Consider the following 21,243-nt stretch of genomic DNA (forward strand, 5'->3'; position numbering starts at 1 on the left):
CGGCAAAGCCATTTATTTGCCTCTAAAATGGCTGGTTTTCGTCTGGTTGTACAAAAGTCGCGTGGTGGGGAACCGCAGAGCTTGGCCTCAGATTTGACAGCCTCGCAGGGCTCTCACCTTGAGCCGCGCGCGACTATCATTTTTCTTCCTCCATCCATCACCGACACTCCGCCACATCCTCCAATCGCCCTTTGAAGCAGCAATTGGCGATAGAGGCACCGAAACCTGTTAAGCAAACAGGACATAATCACAGCCTCAATTGCCTACCCTCCACCACACACACGAATCAAGCCAGCCGGGAGGATTCCAGCTGAGAAAAGGGACACAGGATGTCGTCCTCAGGAGCTCGCTCAGGCGAGCGCGTGATTCACCAGGACTTCATCGCACGAATCCGCTTCTCAAATGCTTTGCCTCCGCCGCCGAATCCCCCGAAGCTGCTCGATATCCCCAATACCGGCCTCGCAAGCGGCCAGTACACGACGCCGGGGTTTGCATCACGTCTGGCGCGAGAGCAGCCGCTCAACATCGAGGCTGATGCAGAACTGGGCATGCCGCTCGACTTGGTGGGAATGCCGGGCGTGTTTGATGGAGATGAACGATGTGAGTGTGATTAGATTCTTGTGTGGTTTGTTTGACGTTGAGTCGGATCTGACCTGGGATGACTGCGCAGCAATCCAAGCGCCATCACAGCCATTAGCCGTCCACCCGCACGATCGAGCTCTTCTCAGACCTATTGCTGCCCTTGGTAAGCCCAAGGTTGCCGAGGCGAACGTCTCTTTCCTCCGCCGAACCGAATACATCTCGTCCCTGATCCCGAAACGCTTCGAGGCAAACCACCCCAGGGCCCTGCTGGCCAAGTCTCGACGACCCGCCAAACGCCCAGAGCCCGCCGCCGACTCTCCGCAGGTTATCAAGCGCAAGATCGACAAGGGCTTCGATATTGCGGAACAGGATCTCAAGGACCCCAAGCGCATCAAGCATCCTTCCAAGAAGCACCTCAAGCTCGTCGATGCACTGCCTCTAGTGCCCGACCTGGACGCGTTTCCCGACTCTGGTGCTTACGTTACTATCAAATTCCTTACGAATCCCGTCTCAAGCTCCAACGAGTATGATAACCGTCTCCGCAGCGGTCTGTTCAGGCCGATAGACCGCACGGCGGCCGAGGAAGCTGCCCTCGAGGCCGCCGTAGAGGCCTATAATAATGATCCAGTCAACAACCCCAAGCCAGCCAACTTGATGAATTACGATTTTTATCTTGGCCAGACCCGTTCCGATGCTGACCGCTTCCGCCGCAAGTTTGACGTCGACGACACCGACCGTGATGACGAGGACTTGTATACCCACAGGGGAGACACAGGAGGATACTTCCAGTTCAACAGGATCAGGGCGTACGAGACTGCTCAGGAGACGGAGCTCGATCACCCTACCAAATACGAAGATGAAATCATCCTCTCCATTAACGAGAAAGAGACCGACTCCAGCCAAAAGGCTGTATTCTACTACCCCATCATGCAGAGATCTACTATCCGTCCCCAACGCACCAGAAACATTGCACGCACGAATTACGGTCTTGCTGAGGACGATGAGCCGCAAGTGGTTGACCAGCTGGATCTCACGGTTGATGACCCCACAGAGGAAATGAGGGCCGCCATGAAGATGTACGCACGGCATCCTATGGGCTGGGACCAGGACGAGGAGGAAGAACTGCATCATGGCGTCGAGCGATCTATTGAGGAGGGCGATGTTGATGCGGATGGTGACGCTGAGGGCGAAGAAGCTGATCGTAACGGAGCTTCCAGTCCGGTTGAGAAATACCATGAGCGGTCTCCTTCCGCCGATCGTGATGCTGAGGGTGATGAGGATGAGGATGAAGACTAGACTTGCTGACGGAAGGCTAGGCTTTCATATTGAGCTGTTTTTGCTTCATTCTTGTTGAATGAGTGGCTTTTTAATCAAATTTAAGTCTTTTTTTGGTCTTTTTTTATCTTTTGGGAAAATTGACTTTTCAAAAGCGATGTTTTCTTTTACTTCGGAGAGCACAGAGAGGGAAATGGGCATACGGGGATCGTTGTTGGTGCATGTGGGATAGGTAACTATCAGGTATATAGATCGGTATTAATGAAACTATGTGACCCTCTCATGTGCCGAAGTAATAAATTGGTGAAAGAAAGAACATTCATATTTTGTCGTGACGATGGATGCTAATGGAACTAATAATCAGGTTACAAAAGATGCCACGGTCAAAGACTTTGTTGTTTTCCTTCGTACTTGCTCCAATTGATGATGCAATACTACATGTGTATGTATGTATGTATCTATAACAAATAATGGTATCATTTCATATAAACGCCTGGTATATAATGCTCGCTTTCCCATTCAGGCCGCCCAATCATATATCATACCCAAGATTGGCTCTATTATCGTCAATTACCCGTCCATATCTGCAAAGTGAATGTTAGTACGAAACAAAAAACTTGATCTTTTCCAATGCCTGGAGAAGGAAAATCCACACCAAAGGGAAGAAGGAACTCACTCTAAAAGCACTCTGAAAAACCATGCCTCCATATCTTCTTTTCTAACCGCCTTGTTGGACCACTCGCGACTCTCCTTGGCAATTTTCTGTCCTTCAGCGGATCCCTCGCTGTCTTCGTTGATGAAGCGTACTGCTTCAAGCCAATCGTCTCCCTGGAGGCTCAGAGGCACATAATGCACCCACGGCTTGAGCCATTCGTTGTGCCACTCGCGGAACAAGGCAAGCTTGAATGTTAAGCTTTTGCTCTGCAGGAAGGCGTAGAAGCGGCCGGAGAAGGCGTTGCCATCTATATCAACCAGATATTTGTATCCCCAAGCATCTTGCTGATCAACCAGATCAACAACGTCAAAGAACTCTCTTTGCGCTTCACAGTCCCCAGGGTCGCATTGGCCAACGTGGGAGAAATGCACGTCAATGAGCTTCTGGTACTCCCCGCGAGGGACTCCCTTGGCCTCCCATTTGGGATTCCCGGCTCCTCCGCTGTTTGCCATCACTTTGGCTTGCTCTCTGGAGTTGATCTTTTGCACAAAGTGCTGGCGGTGATGCCTCCTCCAACCGCCGTTGCGACTGTACCCTCCAGTAGTGGAACCTCGCCAGTAGAGCTTGCTCTCCTTCTCATCCCACGGCATATCGTTGGTTTCGTTGTAGGCAACTTTCTTGTACCAGTACCATGGAGATGGATATATAATATCCCCATAAGATGATATTTTGGACTGGGAGAATATAGGTAGCAGATCATGGGTGACTTTAAAAGAGTTGGGACGATCGAAAAAGCCATATGTCGAGCTCAGAGATGGCGTGAGGCAAATGTCAGACATGGCAGTTGTGTTGTAAATAAAGGCGAGATCGCCAATGCCGTATCTGCTTAAGTCGTCTGCACGTTCATCTTCGAGGATCCTGGCTTGGCTATCGGGAGGACAGGACATACGAGAGTCCGCCCACGTAGATTGGTATTGAATCGTGCTAAACCGCGAGAGCTTTGTTTCTTTGAATGTTTTGCCGTCGTTTAGGTCAGATGATTTTGAAAATTTATTGACAAGCTTCTTATTAGCACCTAAAGAGGCTATATTTTCATTCTTGGCCTTGGTAACAAGTCGATTCAAGTCCTCGTGTGGAACCACCACACGAGGTTCATCGTGAACGTTGAAGGCCAAGTCCATATCCGGCAAGTACTGCTTGAATTTCTCCATCATTCCTTCGGTGGCTTCTCTCTGCCACTCGTAACCATGCTCAATGTGTGTAATTTCGCCGTCTCGTATGGCAACACCAATTAATCCATTGTCGTAGCCGAGCGCCTCCGTCACTCTTGCACGAAGAGTCTTGGGCTGAAGGCCCCAGAACGGTATCATCATGTCATTGATCATGTCGAACTCGTCAATCAATTGCACATTGTTGTCTACGGCGAATTTATACCACTTATCGAAGTGTGGAGGAGGGGGCATGCCATATCGCCTGCGATACTCTTTGACGGCCTCATCCAGAGACTTAGACTGTCGTTTCTTCAATTCCGAAAATTCCTTCTGCGCATCTTTGACGAGGTGGATTATCGGATGTAACGCTGCATCAGGGGCTGCTTTTGGCTTCGGCCCGCCTGTCACAACCGGCAAGTCTTCCCATATCACTGGAGATGGCGAGGTGGGCTTTGACTTTGCTGGCGCTGTTGACGACGACGATGCAGCTGCTTGCAGTGGATGCTGATCATGCTTTTGTTGTTGGTGAGGCTGCGAAAGAGGAGTGACCAAGGCATCAAATTGCTCGTTTGGCAAGCTGAAAATAATATATGCGCAGTAACAAAAGAGCAAAACAGCCACGACAAGGAAATACGGACGCCGCCGCATCTTGAGGTCTGGCTTTGAGACAATCTCACTCCCAAGAAAACGTAAAACCAAAAAAATAATAGCGCCAATTATGCCATAGGAAAACGCAACCGAGCGACTTATTATCCCAAATATTAGAAAATCATGGCAAACCAGCAAGAGATTTGAGGCTGGAACAAGCAAAATAAAGATCCAGGTTTGTTTACTTTTGTGCAAGTGGCGACGACGGCAACCAGCAAGGTACGGAGTTGGGCCATCAGTGAGTGGGACTGCCGCTAGTGGAGGGGGAGCCAGTCAGCGGCCAGCAAAGCAAGCTAATAGGCCGCTGTGAGGAAAGGCATCTGATTGTATATTTACCCAAGCACCAACCACATCTCTGGTTAGGTAATCCAGCGACTTATAAACGCCATAGAAATTGACTTTTAGCTTTGTGCTCCTGCATTCAATTGAAATTCAGATATTACAGCTCAAATAGTCAAGGATAGATAATCGTTTGAGCTAGATGTATAAGCAAGTTACGTCACCGAAAAACGATCAATATGAGCATCACATATGATTGTGGGGGTCAAGTAGATTGGGCTCTCTCGTGTATGATTTATTGCCAAGTGTACGCTATAAAAAAGTGACTATCCGGGTATAAATCAAAGGACGCTGATCACTGTTACCGCGATCACCATTGAAACGCTGAGAATGCCTCAAAATAGTTTTTTCATTTCTCTCTCATCGCCAGTTTTTTAGTAGAAGAAGCCGATGATCTTGCCGGCAACGTGCTTTCGGCGGGCCTCCTCGTGGTCCATGATACCAGCAGAGGTGGTCAGGATAACGTAGCCGAACTGACGGGCAGGCAGCAGCTTGACGACCCACTTCTCGAGGTCGGCGAGACGGACGTTGTAGCGGGGGGAGATGACACCAGTCTTGTTGAGACGGCCGTTCAGCTGAACGACGATCTTGCCGGAGCGGTGGTCATCGACCTCCTCGAACTCGCCAATGTAGCCTGAAAATAATGTATTAGCGAAATGTTGCGGAAGACCTCAAGCGACTTTTAATGTGATAATGAATTTTAGAAATCTTTTGAAAATCCACCGCAGGATAATATATCGGCAACTTATAGGGGCTGGACCGTGGTGCAGTATCGATCGTAGCCCTAGTTATCATGCCGAAAAAATGGAAAGGGATGAGGGTAAGTCGCATATGATTCCATCTTATAACGTACCGTGGCGCTGCATAACCTGGAGGAACTTGACAATGACCTTGGAGCTAGGTCGGATCAGGACCTGGCGCTTGCCGGACTTCTCGGCATTGTTGATGGAGTTGAGGGCGTCGTGGAGAACGGAAGTGCGGACCATTTTGGCGGTATTGAACGGAGATTCTCAAGTCGAGATTGTGGAAATGAGGTATCTACCAATGGACAATGCATGTTAGACTCGGGGTGGCTCTTATGAACATGGAGAGTGCCCTCAGCGATCCGTCGACGAGGGTTCAGCCTGCTCATTGCCGGAGGGGAGGCAGCGTATCAAGAGACGCCAGCCAAGCCGTGAATGCGCCAAACGGAACAGCATGATGCCTGATGCATCGCGCGTTCATCGCATTGCCGCTCATACGGGCCGACGTTCATGATTGCTGTCTCCAGCCACGATAAAAGGCGTCATCTCGCCATGTCGAAGTCGCTGTTGGCGTTGGTTCAGGCCATACATACCTCTGTGGAAGTTTGACTGGCTCGGGTGGGAGAGTGAGGTTCGAGCTGAGAGGTGTAGCGGAGATAGAGAAAAAAATTAGACGGGGCACTGGTATGGGTCCAGCCTTGTGCCGTTGGTGCGTTGTGTGCCCTGGTGGTCCGTGCGCGTAAAAATGCCCTAAGGGTACGCACTCTTGGCGCACTCGGTTACCTGGATTTAGGCAAATCCCCGTTATTCTCAACTCCTACTATCAACTGTCGCGCACGACGCAAAAACCCCCGTCACTAGTTCATCACACATCAATTAATCTTCGAGGATCGCCCGACGAGAATAACAAACAAGATGGTGAGTTTCTCACCCGGTTTCGCATAATTGCCAATGTCGAATCGATGCTCTCTTTCTGTCCGAATCAACGAGAAAATGAGCCCCTCGCTGGACCTTGTCGATTGCGAAATTACCCCCCTCTAGACGAAGAAGCATAGCGCTAACGCAGGCAATTTTTTTACCCGCGAAAAAGTCGGACGTAGAAGAGAACAACGCCCCCGAGGTCGTCGAGGAAGTCGAAGTTTCTGGAGATGCCCCCAAGGGCCAGATGTCCGTTCTGGACGCCCTGAAGGGTGTTCTCAAGCTCGCTCTCATGCACGACGGTCTCGCCCGCGGTCTCCGTGAAGCCTCCAAGGCTCTCGACCGTCGCCAGGCTCACATGTGCGTCCTGAACGAGAACTGCGAGGAGGAGGCCTACAAGAAGCTGGTCATTGCTCTCTGCAATGAGCACAAGATCCCTCTGATCAAGGTTCCCGATGGCAAGCAGCTCGGCGAGTGGGCCGGTCTCTGTATGTGATATCCCAGCTGGATCCGAAGAAAGCGGATGAAAAATGGTGCAAGACAAGTTACTTACAATTTTTAGGCGTTCTGGACCGTGAGGGCAACGCCCGCAAGGTTGTCAACTGCTCTTGCGTCGTTGTCAAGGACTGGGGTGAGGAGTCTCAGGAGCGCTCCATCATCCTGAACTACTTCCAGACCTCCCAGTAAGGGTATGGACGGCGTTGATTTAATGGGGTATAGAGGTGCGATCTTGATTTTTCAGGACGCGTAAAAAGACGACTTTTTCTTTAGGGTTGTACTCTAGGCCTTGTATCATGGCCACATTGCATGATGGGAACAATAAAAAAACGGAATTCAAAGAATTATCTAAATTGCTAGCTCTCTTGTACACTATTTCGTGATATATGCATGCACTCTTTTTAACTCTCTTTCCCCTTTTACTTACGCCCTTCGACCTAAGCAGTCCAGTATTAACACCACAGAAAAGCTCCAGTATGAAAATACGTAGTATATCATAAACTTACCATTATAATGTGATAGCCAAATGGTGTCTTAGCCTCTCCAATGATAGGACTGCCCGTAGTGCTAGGCTGTAAAGAGAAAGCAACTTCTTCAAACGTAGGATCCAGGCTCCCCTTTGTCTTCCACCCTAAAGAACCTCCTGCAGTGGAAAAGAGAAATGTATCAGCAGGCTTGCTCTGACATCACCGGCTAGGCAATGTAGCGCCAGAATAGAGGAAGAAAAAAGTACCTTGCCGTGCCTTGTCCTCGGAATAGGTCCGTGCAACCTCGTCAAATTTGACACCTTCGCTCAGCTTCAAAAGAGCTTCTTCCTTCCTCGCATGCTTTTCGCACTTTTGGCGTATATTAGCGATGATGTCACTTTGCAATCCAAACCAATTAAAAAGAATAAGTAAAAATGTTGAAAATAATAAACAAAGACGTAGGGCCAGTTGCAATTCAACAACAACTTCAGAGCTTCCTCATGGGACATACCAGAATGTGTCGAACGTTGATAGACATGGCTCCCTTAGTCTTTCCACCAGACTCTTTACCCTCGGCTCCCTTTCCCTTGGCGCCGCCCTTATCGCCGGATTTTTTGTCGTTTTTCCCCATTGTGGACGGCTTGTGTATGAGAGTTCGCTGATACGATGTATGAGTGAAGTCTTCTTCAGTTGTATGAGCCCCGCCACTGAATAAGCCCCTCCTAAAATGCTCGAGTTAGGTATGGCTAGATCCCCATTTAGTACTTCATCTTGTCATCATTTTCAAGTGGGAAAAAAGTCACAGTCAACCGGCGATGCACAAAAAGTTTCTTTCTTTTGAGAGGTATATCGTATTATAGCGATTTAGAGGTATTAAGACTACTAAGCTGGAATACCTTGGATAAGCATTTTGATGGTAACAAGCGACACAAAGGCCAAAAGAGCTTGATATCCTAATCGGGAGAGCATCGGAGGAGGTTAAAATTGCTGTGAAGTGAGTTATTGTATTAGGAGCGAAGCCGATTCGAGACATTTCTCAGATCTAGGTCTCATCCTTTATCCCCAAGTCCCGCATTCCGTAGCTGTACCTGGCATGCCGAGCCGTGGTCAGAGCAGCTCCAACTTCTAGAGCTCGTCTCCATTGCCGCTGCTCCATCCTTTCCTGTGCCTTCATCAGTTTCCAATCCAGGAAGCTTTGCTCGCCATGATTCTGCCGGATCATTTCGCCTTCAAGTTTCTCAAACAGCAACCAGTCATCCATCTGTGATGGACGGGGCACTTTAGCGAGATCGGCCATACTTGGCTGACCCGCGACTCTTTCCAACGTCACAATGATGCGATGCAGTCGATTCTGTGGGTTTTGCTTGTGGCCATATTGTCGAATAGTGTATCTGCATTTCTATTAGAAAGCGTTCCAGATTTATTGGGAGATCAAAAAATACAATCCGTCATATCGTATGCCTGCCTTTGGTGAGAGCGGGCTTCTGAGCCGGTGGCCTCTCAAGATGCGTATTTGAGAACCAACGTGAGATATTAAGGAAACGTGCGTTTCAGAAAGTTTTGCTTCGCGCATATAGCGAACCGTGGCCGTGGATAACACTTCTTCCCGACCTGTCAGCAGCGGGAGTGAAGAAGCCCCGTATCCTCCTTTTGTTGGAGTTTCGCAAGTACTTCCTACAATGCCATCTCGGTACGCACATGCCAGGTTCAACCACTAACTGAGTGTTCGCATCTGTCAGCATATTAACCTTAAACAAAATAATATTTGTTTCGTTAATCTTACTGTCCCGGTTTGAACTGAAGATTTGATTCAAGCCCCGATAGTGTCTTACAGTCCTCCGCTTGCCACAACTCCCAGTTGTCCGCTGCTGCATTGTTGAACATTACGTCTTTTAGCCTGCCAGTCTTGGATAAGTTTTGATGTCGGATTTGATCAATGTTGAAATATTTTTCACGAAATCTGGCCATCCACAGCCTCTGCAATCTTTCTGCCATCAAGGTATCAATGCGTGGTCGAGGGTGAAGCGATGTTTGTTGATGGCTTAGAGTCAAAATATCAGAAAGAAGTTTATCCAGTCGAGCATTCTGAATGGTAACAAAATCCAATATAGGCATGGCACCACTCTCGTCTCTCACCAGCTCACGGAGAGTTCTCTTGATGATGTCTGCACCGTCGCCTAGAGAAGCGTCCTCAAGAAGGTGAGCTCGGATATCATCAGACAGCTCTAGCAGCTTGGGTTCACTCAAACGCCTACCCCCAGGATCAATCAAACCGACGGGCGATAGCGCGTCATAAATATCTGATAAGTTTAGCAAGGGATCATACAGGTGTCACTTGTTAAAACATACCTGGATGTTCAGGACGTTTCTCCTCCGGTTCTGAGTCTGAATCCGAGTTTACATAGGATGGTCGTGATTCGGTAGCAAAACGAACAGCTGGAATGAGCCATCTTAATCGTCGGGGCATTTTTTTTTCCTCCAAGTTTGTTTTCTCCAAGAAGGAACTCAAATTCTAGCTCTTTATTTCATCCGTTGTCTTAGAAAAAATGAAATATCGACAGAGCACGAGGCGAGCGAGTGCTTCTCAGGCTCATCTCAACACGGTATTGCATTCACATAATAATACTAAACATTCACACAAGGATTAATCTGTGTAACTTCTTATTGACGAAACATGAAGTTTTCAAAAAATTTATATCCCAGGGGGGATTACTACCGGCATGAGATACTTCTATAGCAGCTCTTTCCATAACGGACCTAGCAGTACTAGATACTCTTTGCTTGTTCTAATGCGTGGTGTCAAATAGCTTAATTATCGTACTCAAAAAATAATTCAATGCTGCTCTATATATTATGTTGAATAATATTTTCATATTTAAAGATACATGTTTTAATGTTTTCCTTGTAGAATTATTCGGCTCGCTTCTAATAGCATGATGGTTGAGGACCATGTACATACGGCTCCAATTATACCGCCTACCTCTTTAGGTAGACATCAAAAAGCTTAAGCGCTCTAGTCTCCACCGCCTGCTGGATCCGCAAGAAGTATAATAATTGCCGGCAGAATCTGCCCCATAACGCTCAGAGCATAATGTCTAGGTGAGAATTTCACAAGGTGAGACTCAGTTCAACTGATTTTCATCTCTACCGCTGCATCACCGTTATCATGAGCGAGCTAGCGCATTACAATGTGCGCCAAACTGCGTCCCACGCCAAATCAATAGGAATTACGCAGCGCGCCACTCCCCTGCGATTCCCATGGATAGGCGACTTACGCGTGAGGTGCGCGCTTCCTCAGATTTCCCCATAGGTGATGTCGGACTAGTTGTTAATATTCTCTACAGATTCTCAGATTTCCAAGTCAATGAGATTGGAAAAGACGGCGTTGTTGTGCATCTGCGCAAAGTCGGACTAAATGGCCAAAACAAACCGGTTAGTTGCCTCAAACCGAATGCATAGAATTGATGCTGACCGTTGATAGGTAGAAGATGCCGCGCCGGTGAAGGAGGCTGATACACCCAAGGAGCAGCAAGACACCACCAACGATGGCGATTCCAACGAAGTCAAGGATGAACCCCAAGAGAAGGAGATTGTTGAAATCCCAGCGGAAGATGTGACAGCTCTTACCAATCTCGCAGGCGAAAAGTTTGCGCAAGAGCTCGTAAACTTGTTCCGAGAGGGTCAGGCTGAGCCTTCAGAAAGGAAGAAGCCTGTCATCTCCGAGCCTATGGAGGACAAGTTCAAGCGAGGTGAAATTCATCAAGAAATTCGACGGATTTTCAATTCCAGGATAGAGACCAGCACGGGCGATGCCGGTGCTATCGTTGCCACCTTCTCGGTGCCCACACGAAGAGGGAAAAGAGGTAGGGGCGGCCGCAATCGCAACCGAAACAAGCAAGATGATCAACCCATTGGCGAGTATCTCCACTTTACTCTTTTCAAAGATAACCGTGATACCATGGATGCCGTCAACCAGATTGCACGCATTTTGAAGGTGAAGCCTCAAGTCATAAATTATGCGGGCACCAAGGATCGACGCGCATCTACAGTCCAGCGTTGTTCGGTCCGATACACGCGGGATAGAAGCCTGGCGGGCATCAATGGAAAGCTCTGGGGCATAACGACTGGTGATTACGAGTACAAGTCGGACCCCATCCATCTAGGACAGCTACTGGGCAACGAGTTTGCCATAACTATCAAGAATTGCCAGATTCTCGGCGAAGACAGCGTCAAGCCTGTCTCTGAGCAGGTTGACTTGATGCGTGCCAACGTCCAATCTGCCTTGGACCACATGACAGAGCACGGCTGGATCAACTACTTTGGGCATCAGCGATTCGGCACCCACCAGATCGGAACACATGAGGTTGGAAAGCTGATTCTGGGGGATAACTACGAAGGCGCCATCAATGCCATTCTTGCATATGACGAGGAAATTGCCCAAAAGGCAGAAACAGAGGGTATCCCCAATGAGCCGGCCAAGCGAGATGAATACAGCCGTCATCTCGCCTGCATGCTGTTCAGGACGGAAAAGGACGTCGAAAAGGCCATTGAGATTATGCCCAGGAGATTCGCGGCCGAGGTATGCGTCCTGCGCCACCTCAACAGACAAGGCAAGCAATCCAGGAGAGACTTTGTCGGAGCCCTCATCCACATCACCAGAGGTCTACGATCAATGTACCTCCACGCATGCCAATCCCACGTGTGGAACCACGCTGCGAGCAGACGATGGGAGCTCTTTGGCGAGAAGGTCATCAAGGGTGACCTTGTCATTGTCGAAACCGAAGCCACTCCCCTGGTCAGCGGCCAAGATCAAGACGGTGATGACATCATTAATCCCGTCGAGACCGTCGAGGATGATGACGATGTTCCCCTCCAAGCTAGGCCTTTGACCGAGGAGGAGGCCGCAAGTGGAAAATATACAGTCTACGACATTGTTCTCCCTACACCGGGCTACGACGTCATCTACCCAGATAACGAGATTGGCGAATTCTACAAGGATTTCATGGGCCGCGAAGAGAACGGCAGCCTGGATCCTCACAAGATGCGACGCATGCGCCGTGAGTTCAGCTTACCGGGACGCTACCGCAAGCTGATGAACAGGTTCCTCGCCAAGCCAAGCGTTGAGTTCAAGACCTACACGGATGATGAAGAGCAAATGCACCCCACCGACTTGGATCTCATCAGATCTGAGCGTAAGACTGCCAACAATAACAAGCGCTCCCGGGAGGACGGCGATGACGCGAGGCCAAGCAAGGTGGCCAAGGTAGAAGGAGAAAACGAAGCGTCCAACCAGACTTCACAGGATGAGGGTGCTGCTGCTGCCAGCGACGCTGCAGCTGATAGCGAGAAGGTTGAAGAAACAGAAACCGCAAGCGCAGAAGAAGTCATGGAGGTGGATAAACCGCTTAAGATCGCTGCAGTTATCAAATTCCAGCTCGGCAGAAGCGCCTACGCTACAGTCACGCTGCGGGAACTCATGGGAGACCCCCCGGAGAGTAATGCATCCTAATAACGTCAATTTTTAGTAGCTCACAGTTATAATGAGATCTCTTGGCGTATTGATTTTATATTTTTTTATTCTTTTCTTTGGTAGTTAGGACAGCTAAACATGCTCCTTTATATACACGCCATATTGATGACAAGTTTGAATAAAAAGAAATAAAAAAGACCTGAAGAACCGCTATGTGCAAGCGCTTTGATATCCATGTATAAGCTGAGAGATGCCTCATTTTTCTTGACAACTCTGAAATGCAGCATAGAAAAACACATCATCTTTTCCCATATAGTGAAAGTGATTTCATACTCGCTTTCTGAAGTACGCAAAAAACCCGCTGCTACCCACTAATTTCCCCTCTCTTCATGACCGTAGTAAAGCTCGATTTATCGTCAATGATCTGATTAGTTCGCATGCTCAATTACTCTTTTCTCATTTATTTGCTCCTCTCCCCCCCCCCTTATGATATGCGCTGCGCGGCGAGGCCAGCCTGCTGGTGCGACAGCAATGAACGGTGTACAATGTTTTCAGAGATGTGCGTAAGGTGTAGTAGATAGTCAATGGTAGTGTCCTTTATCGAGAGCCTTTAACCTGCTTCTCGTCCCAGCCCCATACGAAGGAAAGGTATTTCACCATATTTACCCTCTTGGATCGCATCTCGGTCATCCAGGGGTGCTCCAGCATCTTCCACGGGCTAGCTCTGCGATTAGGCTGCTTCTCCAAACTATAGGGTTGTTAGCATCAAAGTCTAAATAAGAGTGGTATAAGTGGCACATACCAGCATTCAATAAAGTATTTAAAGTTGTCACTCCAGTATACATCGTTGTCGGGCTCGTCCTTGAGGGTTGGAACGGGTTGCCTCACAATGTATGTGAGCAAATCAATCAACCCTGCACGGGGCTGCATCTCTGTGCCATCTGCAGGGAAGGGGAACCGATGTTGCGCCACTTCAAGCAGCGTAACTCCTGTGGACCATACATCAGATGTAATGGTATATGACTGGCCAGTAATTCGTTCTGGTGCCATGTAGTAGCTGGTGCCAATAAAAGTGTTGGCTTCACCCTTGGTTCCGAAATCTCCAGAGACACCAAAATCGCACAGCTTGACCGCGCCGTCACGGCACAGCAGGATATTGGAGGGCTTAATGTCTCTGTGGATAATGCGTCGGGTGTGGAGGTAAGTAAGGCCACCCAAAACACCCTCGGCAATCTTTCCTAGTACCTTTTCACCGGTACGACCACCTAGTCTCTTCACCTCTTTGTAGATGCTGTCCAATGAGCCACCTTCGCAGAATTCCATTGCTATGGAAATAGTGGCTGTGGAGGGATCAACGAATGCTCCGTAGTAGCGACAAATGTGGTCAGAAGCACATTCTTTGTTGAAGCCCAATTCTCGAACGATCTGCTTCTTGACATCAGGATCAGGATTGGTAGTAATGATCTAGTACTATCGTTAGCATTGTCATTTGGTACGATGAATTGTTTCAGTTAAAAGGTCATTACCTTGAGGGCAAAGATGGTCTTGCCACCTTTAAGCATGGCCTTGGTAACAGCTCCTCCAGCGCCTTCACCAAGATTGCCCAGCTCAACGATTCGCTTTTCCAAGCTAGCAATCCTCCACCCATCATCATCTAGATCCTCAACGTCGGCATTCCTCGCTTTCTCGATGCTTAGTCGGTCAAAGCCCTCCAGGCCCTGCAAGCTTCCATCTCTCTCCATGGAAACACCTCCCTCGCTTCTCTCCGAGTACATAGAACCGACAGCCGATACGGGATCTGGGGTTCCTTGTGGTCGTGTTACAGGGATGCCAAACTGCGAGGCAAATGAAAGGGCCGAGAACTGAGAACCCGCAGACGTGGGGTTGCTTGCTCGGCCATCAAGAGGGCCAAAGCTCCCAGACCTTGAATGCGCTGCACTGCTCTCGCTGCCACCGCCAGCAGACTGTCCGGGCTGAATGCCCTGCGACCTCGGGGGCTGTTCATATGGTGTGACTTGGCTGCCCATGGGCGTTGCCAGATGCAGAGTCGGTAGGGGGGGCCTAGCAGGCGGTTGAATAGCCTGGTTGCCCACAGGCTTGACGTTTGGTGAGGGAGGAATGGCCAGTCCCAATCTGGGCGCCGCACGGCCCCGGTTTCCTGGAATGGCAGGACGCAGAATGGGGGCTGGAGAGTTCATGATCGGTACGGACATTGGGGTTGGTGCAGGAGGTTGGAGAGCGGCAGAGGGGGCAGAAGAGGCGGGATGCTATAGCGGAACAGGTCAGTCAAGCTGTCTTCTCTGCTAGTCCAGGGGTGCCAAACAGCGCAGGGCATGCAACTCACCAGTTGGGCAACGGGCTCGTTGCCCTGGGATTGTGAAGAAGCCGCATCAGCCATTATGGTGAGCGGTGCCAGTCAAGGCAGGTTGTTGTGTGATGTCCAAACGAGCGAATTGTTGGTGGGTGGGAGGCACCTTTTGCAAGGCTGAAGGTTGTTGGGGCGGCACAAGAGACCACACTTCTGAAGTCGAGTATGCAGCGCGGCACAAAGAAGCCAGCCAACGACGGTTGGATGAAAAGCAGCGCGAGGAACTCGGCGAGGGCAGAAAAAGACACAAGCGGTGCAGATTAACGACCGTGCTAAGTTTTCAGATTTCGGCGGATGACTTGCGATGCGCTGGCAGAAGAGGCGAATGCTCGCATGCACGGTCTATTGGCCCTGGCGGGAAGTCGAAGGCGAGTGAGGGGATGCCACTAAAGAGGGGAATAATCGGCTGGTGCGTGTCAACGAAGCAGGACAAAAAGCAGCGCGGCCAGACGGGGGGCACGAAGGAATAAAGATTGCAGAATAAAACGATCGAAAGGATGCAGACGGTGGTTGTCAAAAAGAAGTTGGATGGAGACGAAGCTTATGGCCAGCTCGTCGGGTCTAGTACTTTTTTCTTTTAATTGTGTCGGGGAGGAGAGGTTTTAGAGAAAGGTGGGTTACAGCACCTCCTGGCAAGTACCTACATGTAGCTACCTCGAGCTGCGTATGCGGCCCAGCGGAGTTGTGTGGCACCGCGCATGGCGCATGGCGGCAGAAAGCCCCTGTGCGCAGGCGGTGGCAGAGCGTCCGTCTGGCGATGGTACATGACAATACCCGTAACAGTGCAGCGTGCTGTGCTCACCCACTAGAGCACGGCGTAACACGGCGTAGGTATTGCCGGAGACGCCAGGCACTGGGCAAAGGATTGATGTGAGCACCACGGGACCAGGGGCCCTTGTGGGGAAGCAGTAGCTCACTGTACAGCACCCGTAGGGCTCCAAAAGGCCCCCAAACAGAGCTCTGGCAGCGCTAACTGTCAGTGGAGATGAGGGAGGAGTGGAGCACCCGCCGCGCTGTGGTGTGTCTGAGCCGGTTTCCGCGGCTGGTTCTGAGACTGTGGGCTTGGTGAAACGTCGAGTTGGCCGTTGAGATGAGCTGGGAGGACGACAGGCGGACAAATCAGCTTCCAAATCACAGCAAGCAATTTTGACGGGCAAACTGTGCGCTGGCTTCGGCAAAAGACGGCACGACGAACGAAGATCCAGGGGGCAAATCATATCATGAGAGAGCATTAAATGCGGCAGAACTCAGCACGTCGTATCACCAATGGCTTCCCGATTCAGAGCCACAGCATGCCCGCCCATCGTCGGCCGTCAAGTGCATAGTGACAAGGGTCATCAGGTGAATCGGCAGCATTAGCCAGGGTTTGCGTGTGCGGCACAACACATCAAGCCTCTTGACGGCCGTTCTCGACGCAGTCCAGCGCGGCTAGTTGCTCGCTTACCCTACAACTAACTACCACCACTTTGTATTGTCTGAGGCATATTGCAATCTCTAGTCAGCAACGCGCATCCCCACCGAACATGTCGTAAGATTAATGCCAAAAGGGCCGTTGATCTTGGTTGTCGAGCAGCCATCAGCCAGATGCCAGGCACCAGACTTTTGTGATGTGCGTCGTGCTGACTTGTATGTATAAGACGGTGATCTGGAAAGGCCCTGAATATGTCGACACGTGGAATGTAAGACCAGTGGCTAACCAAGTCAAGCATCGCCGCAACCCTGCAGCTGCTGGAGGGAGTGGGCTTGCATCTCATTCACTCGACACCTCCAGCTTTTTGGCCCCGAGGAAAATCCCATCAACGCTACGGGGCTGCCGGTCTGACACACGACAACAAACTCGGCCAATGGCGAGTTGAGAACTCTTCTCGGCAAACGTATCTAGGGCGAGAGGTTCCAGTTGAGCGGGCGAACAATACTGCTCACTGCAGCCAAGCATTTCAGGCACTGCAGGCGTTGCTACAACTGGCCCTCTGAGCCCGCTGCTTGGGTTGTCTCATGCCGCAGACAAGCTATTCAGGGCTCTGCATACAAGGATTGCTAAAATAAACGTTGTGCAGCCATCGTATTGGTCTGAAAGGTAAAATTGGTCACAGGTGCTTGACTGATGCTGTTTCAAGTGCGGCGCAGCTTGCAGCATTGCAGGGAGCTGGACCATCTTAAGCCAATCAGCGTCCAGCCCCAGCGTTTCTCCAAGCGCGCGTCTACTCGCCGATCTGGTTGGTTCGCAGCCACTAGTCCCGCGTCAGAGACGACATGACACGCAACAGACAGAAGCGAATAATTTGGTTGCGGTAGAGGTGGAACTTGATTAAGGATCTGAAGTTGGATCGGACTGTGTTTTAAAAATAGATTCTTTAACCCGGACAACTTAATACCTCACCAGAGTAGTACTGATTTTTATCGTCAAGATATTCACGCCAGGAACAAAGTACTATGGAGTATTAGTCTCGCTGCCACTTTTCCGCACGGGAAATATAGACGCGGATCTCAAGGCTAGTCTTAAAACAGAAAGCGGTAAGAGCAATAGCCCCACTTTCAATGGTCAACTTCAACTTTTTTTTAGATATCTCCAAATTTTTTTTAGTATCGACGAAAGGTTGCGTGTGTATCCGCAAATCGCATTACTTCAAGTCCCCAACATGCCTGCAGCCGGTGTCGCATACGCAGAACGATCTCCGGATCCGGAGCTATCATCCAATTCTGACAACTCCTCTGACGAGTCTGATCACCTCGACAATGCCGCTGCTCGGAAACGGCGTCGCACCTCGCCCGACCTTGACATTGGACTTGATGATAGCGATGACGACGATGACGATAAGACTCCAAAGCTGGTGCTGTCTTCCATAGCGGCGCCCTCTCGAGTCAAGAGAAACATTGCAAAGAAGGAAGAGGCCAAGCCAACTGCCAAGCCCGCTGCTATTCCGCAATCTCAGGCGCAAAACCCCATTCTCGCACCAACCGACCCCAATACTACATTTTCTGCCTTGAATGTGCGGCCATGGCTTGTCCAGTCACTTGAGAATATAGCCATCAAACGGCCAACTGGCATTCAAAAGGGCTGTATACCGGAAATCTTGAAGGGAAGAGACTGCATTGGTGGTAGCAGAACGGGTTCAGGAAAGACTGTCGCTTTTGCTGTCCCAGTTCTCCAGAAGTGGGCGGAGGATCCCTCTGCTATCTTTGCCGTCGTCCTTACGCCAACGCGTGAGCTTGCTCTTCAGATTTACGAGCAATTCAAGGCCATCTCCTCCCCTCAAAGCCTCAAGATACTCCTCGTCACTGGCGGTGCTGATATGCGTGCTCAAGCCATTGCGCTGGCCCAACGACCGCACATTATCATTGCCACTCCTGGGCGTTTGGCAGATCATATTAGGACATCCGGAGAAGATACGATATGTGGCTTGCGAAGAGTCCGTTTCGTCGTTCTTGACGAAGCAGATCGTCTCTTACATGCCACTGGCAAGGGCAGTATGTTGCCAGACGTTGAGGAGTGTCTGTCAGTGCTACCACCTGCTTCCGAAAGACAGACGCTTCTCTTCACGGCTACTATTACACCAGAAGTGCGTGCGCTCAAAGACCTACCGCAGCGTCCCGGAAAACCACCAGTCTTCGTCTGTGAGGTCGATACACAGATGCTTGCAATCCCGGCAACTCTGAGCCAGAGACATGTTCAAATTCCCATCACACACAAGGAGCACTATCTACATGTCTTCTTGCTTACTGAGGCAAACGTCAACAAGTCTGTCATCATTTTTTGCAATCGTACATCGACAGCCGATTATCTACATCACTTGCTGCGACTGTTGGATCACCGAGTTACATCTTTGCACTCCAAACTCCCCCAGAGACAGCGAACAGATAACTTGGCTCGCTTCCGAGCTTCAGCAGCTAGGATCTTGGTAGCTACAGACGTAGCCGCTAGAGGTCTTGATATCCAAGAAGTTAGCTTGGTAGTGAACTACGATATCCCCCGAGACCCGGATGACTACATCCACCGTGTTGGGCGTACTGCCCGTGCGGGACGAAAGGGTGAGTCTGTCACATTTGTCGGCCAACGAGATGTGGAACTGGTTCTGGCTATCGAAGAGCGAGTCGGCAGGCAGATGGAGGCTTGGGAAGAAGAGGGTGTCAACCTAGAAACGAGAGTCATCCGAGACGCTCTGAAACTGGTTGGTGAGAAGAAGCGAGAGGCATTGCTAGAGATGGAGGAAGGCAGGGAAGTTGGCGGCAAGAGAAAGAAGACGAAACAAAAACTTCAGACATAGACATAGATGTGAGCATAATCTCACCCATCACTAGGGCGTTAATAATTACAAGCGGATTCTTTCTTCACCTTTTCACAACTCGAATATTAGCTTGTGAAATGATGCTATTAGTTTATGAAATGATAATATAAGTCTGCGAAATGATACTATTAGCTTGTGAAATGATACTATTAGCTTGTGAAATGATACTATTAGCTTGTGAAATGATACTATTAATTTGTGAAATGATACTATTTGTTCGTGAATGATACTATTGGTTTATGGAATCATAATATTTGTGAAGAGTTTAATTGCTATTACTACGGTTGCCATTTCTGTATGCCGTCTTTGCTCTCTGCAGAGGAGACTCAAGGCCTTCTATCCCTCCATACGTTTCAAATGGCCGTGTAAGAGAATAGTTGCCCGCAAGAATGGGCCACGTTCATTACCAACAGTCTGGTACCTTCCGATCAGGGGGAAGCTGTCAGCACACAACCACAAGGAGGACGTGCCGCGACACGCGAGAGAACAAACTGTCAGTGTGTATGAGTTCAAGTCCCACGTGCATCAGCGCGCGCGCATCGCACACCACCTGGTAAAAACTCATCTCCACAACATGATCTCCCAAGTCAGTGTATGTACAAGTAAGCAGACAGCCTGAGTAATAAAGAGGCCAAGATTCCATTTAGCGAGGATGCGATGCGCGCCCTCCCCCTGCTTCCCCCCTGGTTACCAAGCTGTTGGGTGAGCTGCCAATCCCAAAGCGGATCCCCAAAACGCGTGGTGATATGGATATCAGATCAGGGGTCAATGCTCTTCCCGTCAGACGGGCGGCCCATTGCGCTGGGACGGGAGCCAAAAATGAGGGGGATGGTAATGCTGGCTTAACTGGATTAGGCCTCATCCTACGAGCGCCGTACATCGTATCGACCTTTGTTAATTTTGTTCCCGCGTGCACGCACCTTCGTTGGGGGGCTCATTTCCCCTCTTTGGTGAATGAGGCATGGCACAGAGTGGGAAGCGCATAAGACTAGTACAGGTGAGATGCGTTTTACCATGAGGGGGAAGAGATGAGTTTCTGCCCTATGGCCAGGGGGGGACCATGTCGTGGAGGATCAATTATAGGATGACCAATATTAGAATCTGTAAAGCTGCCAACGCTTTCCATGTGGTTCTGTACATGGGAATAATACCAGCAACCAATCACCAGCCGGCGATATAAGTTGGGGAAGGGAAATTAACTTTTTCTACATTCTATCTTGTAATGAGCAGGGCCTTCGGCGTTCGTTATCAGGCTTACAAGGGAGAGGCGTGTACAGTACATGATCTGGGCTGAGAATACCAAGCTTTCCTTTCAAGCAGCCCCAGAGTCGTTACTACATCGGAGTTGGCGAGCCTCGCCGATCTCATTACCAGCTCAGTGGTAAGGACAACCCTTGGTCAGGGCTGAGTTGACAGTCAGCCTTCTTTCTCCTTTTCTTATCACTCCTTTTATTATTGCCTTACCAGATGTTCTGGAAGATATGTGTTTCGTACGGAGTTGTTCGGATATTGTATCGGGCTGAGGCTGAACATGCACCTGAGCGAAAGCTGTCTTGCGTTTCATAAGAGCATACATGGGTGGTTCCAGCCACGAGGTTTTGGGAGTTGGTTATCTAAGACTTGTGTGAATAAGCAAGTAGATATAGATACTTGCGAACTCAAGTATCGGGCTCGGGACACGTGCAGGTGATGCGACGGATGCATTAGCAGACGGCCTTCTCTCAGATGATCGTGTCATCCAGGGGCTTTGTCTGAGAGATCTCATACCCAAATGTCGGCTCGA

The 21,243-nt window shown here is 49.7% G+C and overlaps 9 protein-coding genes across 9 annotated transcripts; 4 read left to right on the top strand and 5 right to left on the bottom strand.

The window, feature by feature from the left end:
- The first annotated feature begins 126 nt into the window (after positions 1-126).
- Positions 127-2,140, top strand: GGI43DRAFT_390667 (RNA polymerase II-associated). Its single transcript, XM_083204346.1, has 2 exons — positions 127-600; positions 671-2,140. The coding sequence occupies exons 1-2, from the start codon at positions 330-332 to the stop codon at positions 1,876-1,878; spliced, it is 1,479 nt and encodes a 492-aa protein (XP_083066223.1). The 5' UTR covers positions 127-329; the 3' UTR covers positions 1,879-2,140.
- Positions 2,141-2,157: 17 nt separating this feature from the next.
- GGI43DRAFT_390669 (glycosyl transferase family 90-domain-containing protein) lies at positions 2,158-4,557 on the bottom strand. The gene is made up of 2 exons (XM_083204347.1): positions 2,534-4,557; positions 2,158-2,441 (listed from the first exon to the last, which is right to left on the bottom strand). The coding sequence occupies exons 1-2, from the start codon at positions 4,369-4,371 to the stop codon at positions 2,390-2,392; spliced, it is 1,890 nt and encodes a 629-aa protein (XP_083066224.1). The 5' UTR covers positions 4,372-4,557; the 3' UTR covers positions 2,158-2,389.
- A 367-nt stretch (positions 4,558-4,924) lies between these two features.
- On the bottom strand, positions 4,925-6,110 carry GGI43DRAFT_390672 (40S ribosomal protein uS8). The gene is made up of 3 exons (XM_083204348.1): positions 6,047-6,110; positions 5,564-5,748; positions 4,925-5,344 (listed from the first exon to the last, which is right to left on the bottom strand). Exons 2-3 carry the CDS (start codon positions 5,694-5,696, stop codon positions 5,085-5,087), a joined length of 393 nt encoding a protein of 130 aa, XP_083066225.1. The 5' UTR covers positions 5,697-5,748; positions 6,047-6,110; the 3' UTR covers positions 4,925-5,084.
- Positions 6,111-6,446: 336 nt separating this feature from the next.
- GGI43DRAFT_378596 (40S ribosomal protein eS12) lies at positions 6,447-7,058 on the top strand (the record flags this gene model as incomplete). The annotated part of the gene is made up of 3 exons (XM_083202720.1): positions 6,447-6,467; positions 6,544-6,859; positions 6,934-7,058. The coding sequence occupies 3 exons, from the start codon at positions 6,447-6,449 to the stop codon at positions 7,056-7,058; spliced, it is 462 nt and encodes a 153-aa protein (XP_083066226.1).
- A 165-nt stretch (positions 7,059-7,223) lies between these two features.
- Positions 7,224-8,049, bottom strand: GGI43DRAFT_390675 (peptidylprolyl isomerase). The gene is made up of 3 exons (XM_083204349.1): positions 7,848-8,049; positions 7,603-7,705; positions 7,224-7,512 (listed from the first exon to the last, which is right to left on the bottom strand). Exons 1-3 carry the CDS (start codon positions 7,965-7,967, stop codon positions 7,364-7,366), a joined length of 372 nt encoding a protein of 123 aa, XP_083066227.1. The 5' UTR covers positions 7,968-8,049; the 3' UTR covers positions 7,224-7,363.
- Positions 8,050-8,128: 79 nt separating this feature from the next.
- GGI43DRAFT_427205 (PUA-like domain-containing protein) lies at positions 8,129-10,077 on the bottom strand. The gene is made up of 3 exons (XM_083208778.1): positions 9,686-10,077; positions 9,120-9,636; positions 8,129-8,727 (listed from the first exon to the last, which is right to left on the bottom strand). Exons 1-3 carry the CDS (start codon positions 9,801-9,803, stop codon positions 8,379-8,381), a joined length of 984 nt encoding a protein of 327 aa, XP_083066228.1. The 5' UTR covers positions 9,804-10,077; the 3' UTR covers positions 8,129-8,378.
- A 346-nt stretch (positions 10,078-10,423) lies between these two features.
- Positions 10,424-12,899, top strand: GGI43DRAFT_18338 (pseudouridine synthase PUS7). The gene is made up of 3 exons (XM_083199855.1): positions 10,424-10,618; positions 10,681-10,768; positions 10,818-12,899. Exons 1-3 carry the CDS (start codon positions 10,503-10,505, stop codon positions 12,843-12,845), a joined length of 2,232 nt encoding a protein of 743 aa, XP_083066229.1. The 5' UTR covers positions 10,424-10,502; the 3' UTR covers positions 12,846-12,899.
- A 335-nt stretch (positions 12,900-13,234) lies between these two features.
- GGI43DRAFT_18344 (kinase-like domain-containing protein) lies at positions 13,235-15,514 on the bottom strand. Its single transcript, XM_083199856.1, has 4 exons — positions 15,151-15,514; positions 14,333-15,073; positions 13,609-14,270; positions 13,235-13,554 (listed from the first exon to the last, which is right to left on the bottom strand). Exons 1-4 carry the CDS (start codon positions 15,202-15,204, stop codon positions 13,404-13,406), a joined length of 1,608 nt encoding a protein of 535 aa, XP_083066230.1. The 5' UTR covers positions 15,205-15,514; the 3' UTR covers positions 13,235-13,403.
- A 2,057-nt stretch (positions 15,515-17,571) lies between these two features.
- Positions 17,572-19,580, top strand: GGI43DRAFT_18380 (ATP-dependent RNA helicase DBP8). The gene has a single exon (XM_083199859.1). It carries the CDS (start codon positions 17,814-17,816, stop codon positions 19,437-19,439), a length of 1,626 nt encoding a protein of 541 aa, XP_083066231.1. The 5' UTR covers positions 17,572-17,813; the 3' UTR covers positions 19,440-19,580.
- The last annotated feature ends 1,663 nt before the right edge of the window (positions 19,581-21,243 follow it).

Source organism: Trichoderma evansii (assembly GCF_050947405.1).
Source record: "Trichoderma evansii strain SZMC 28006 chromosome Unknown GGI43scaffold_1, whole genome shotgun sequence".
Taxonomy (NCBI): Eukaryota; Fungi; Ascomycota; class Sordariomycetes; order Hypocreales; family Hypocreaceae; genus Trichoderma; species Trichoderma evansii.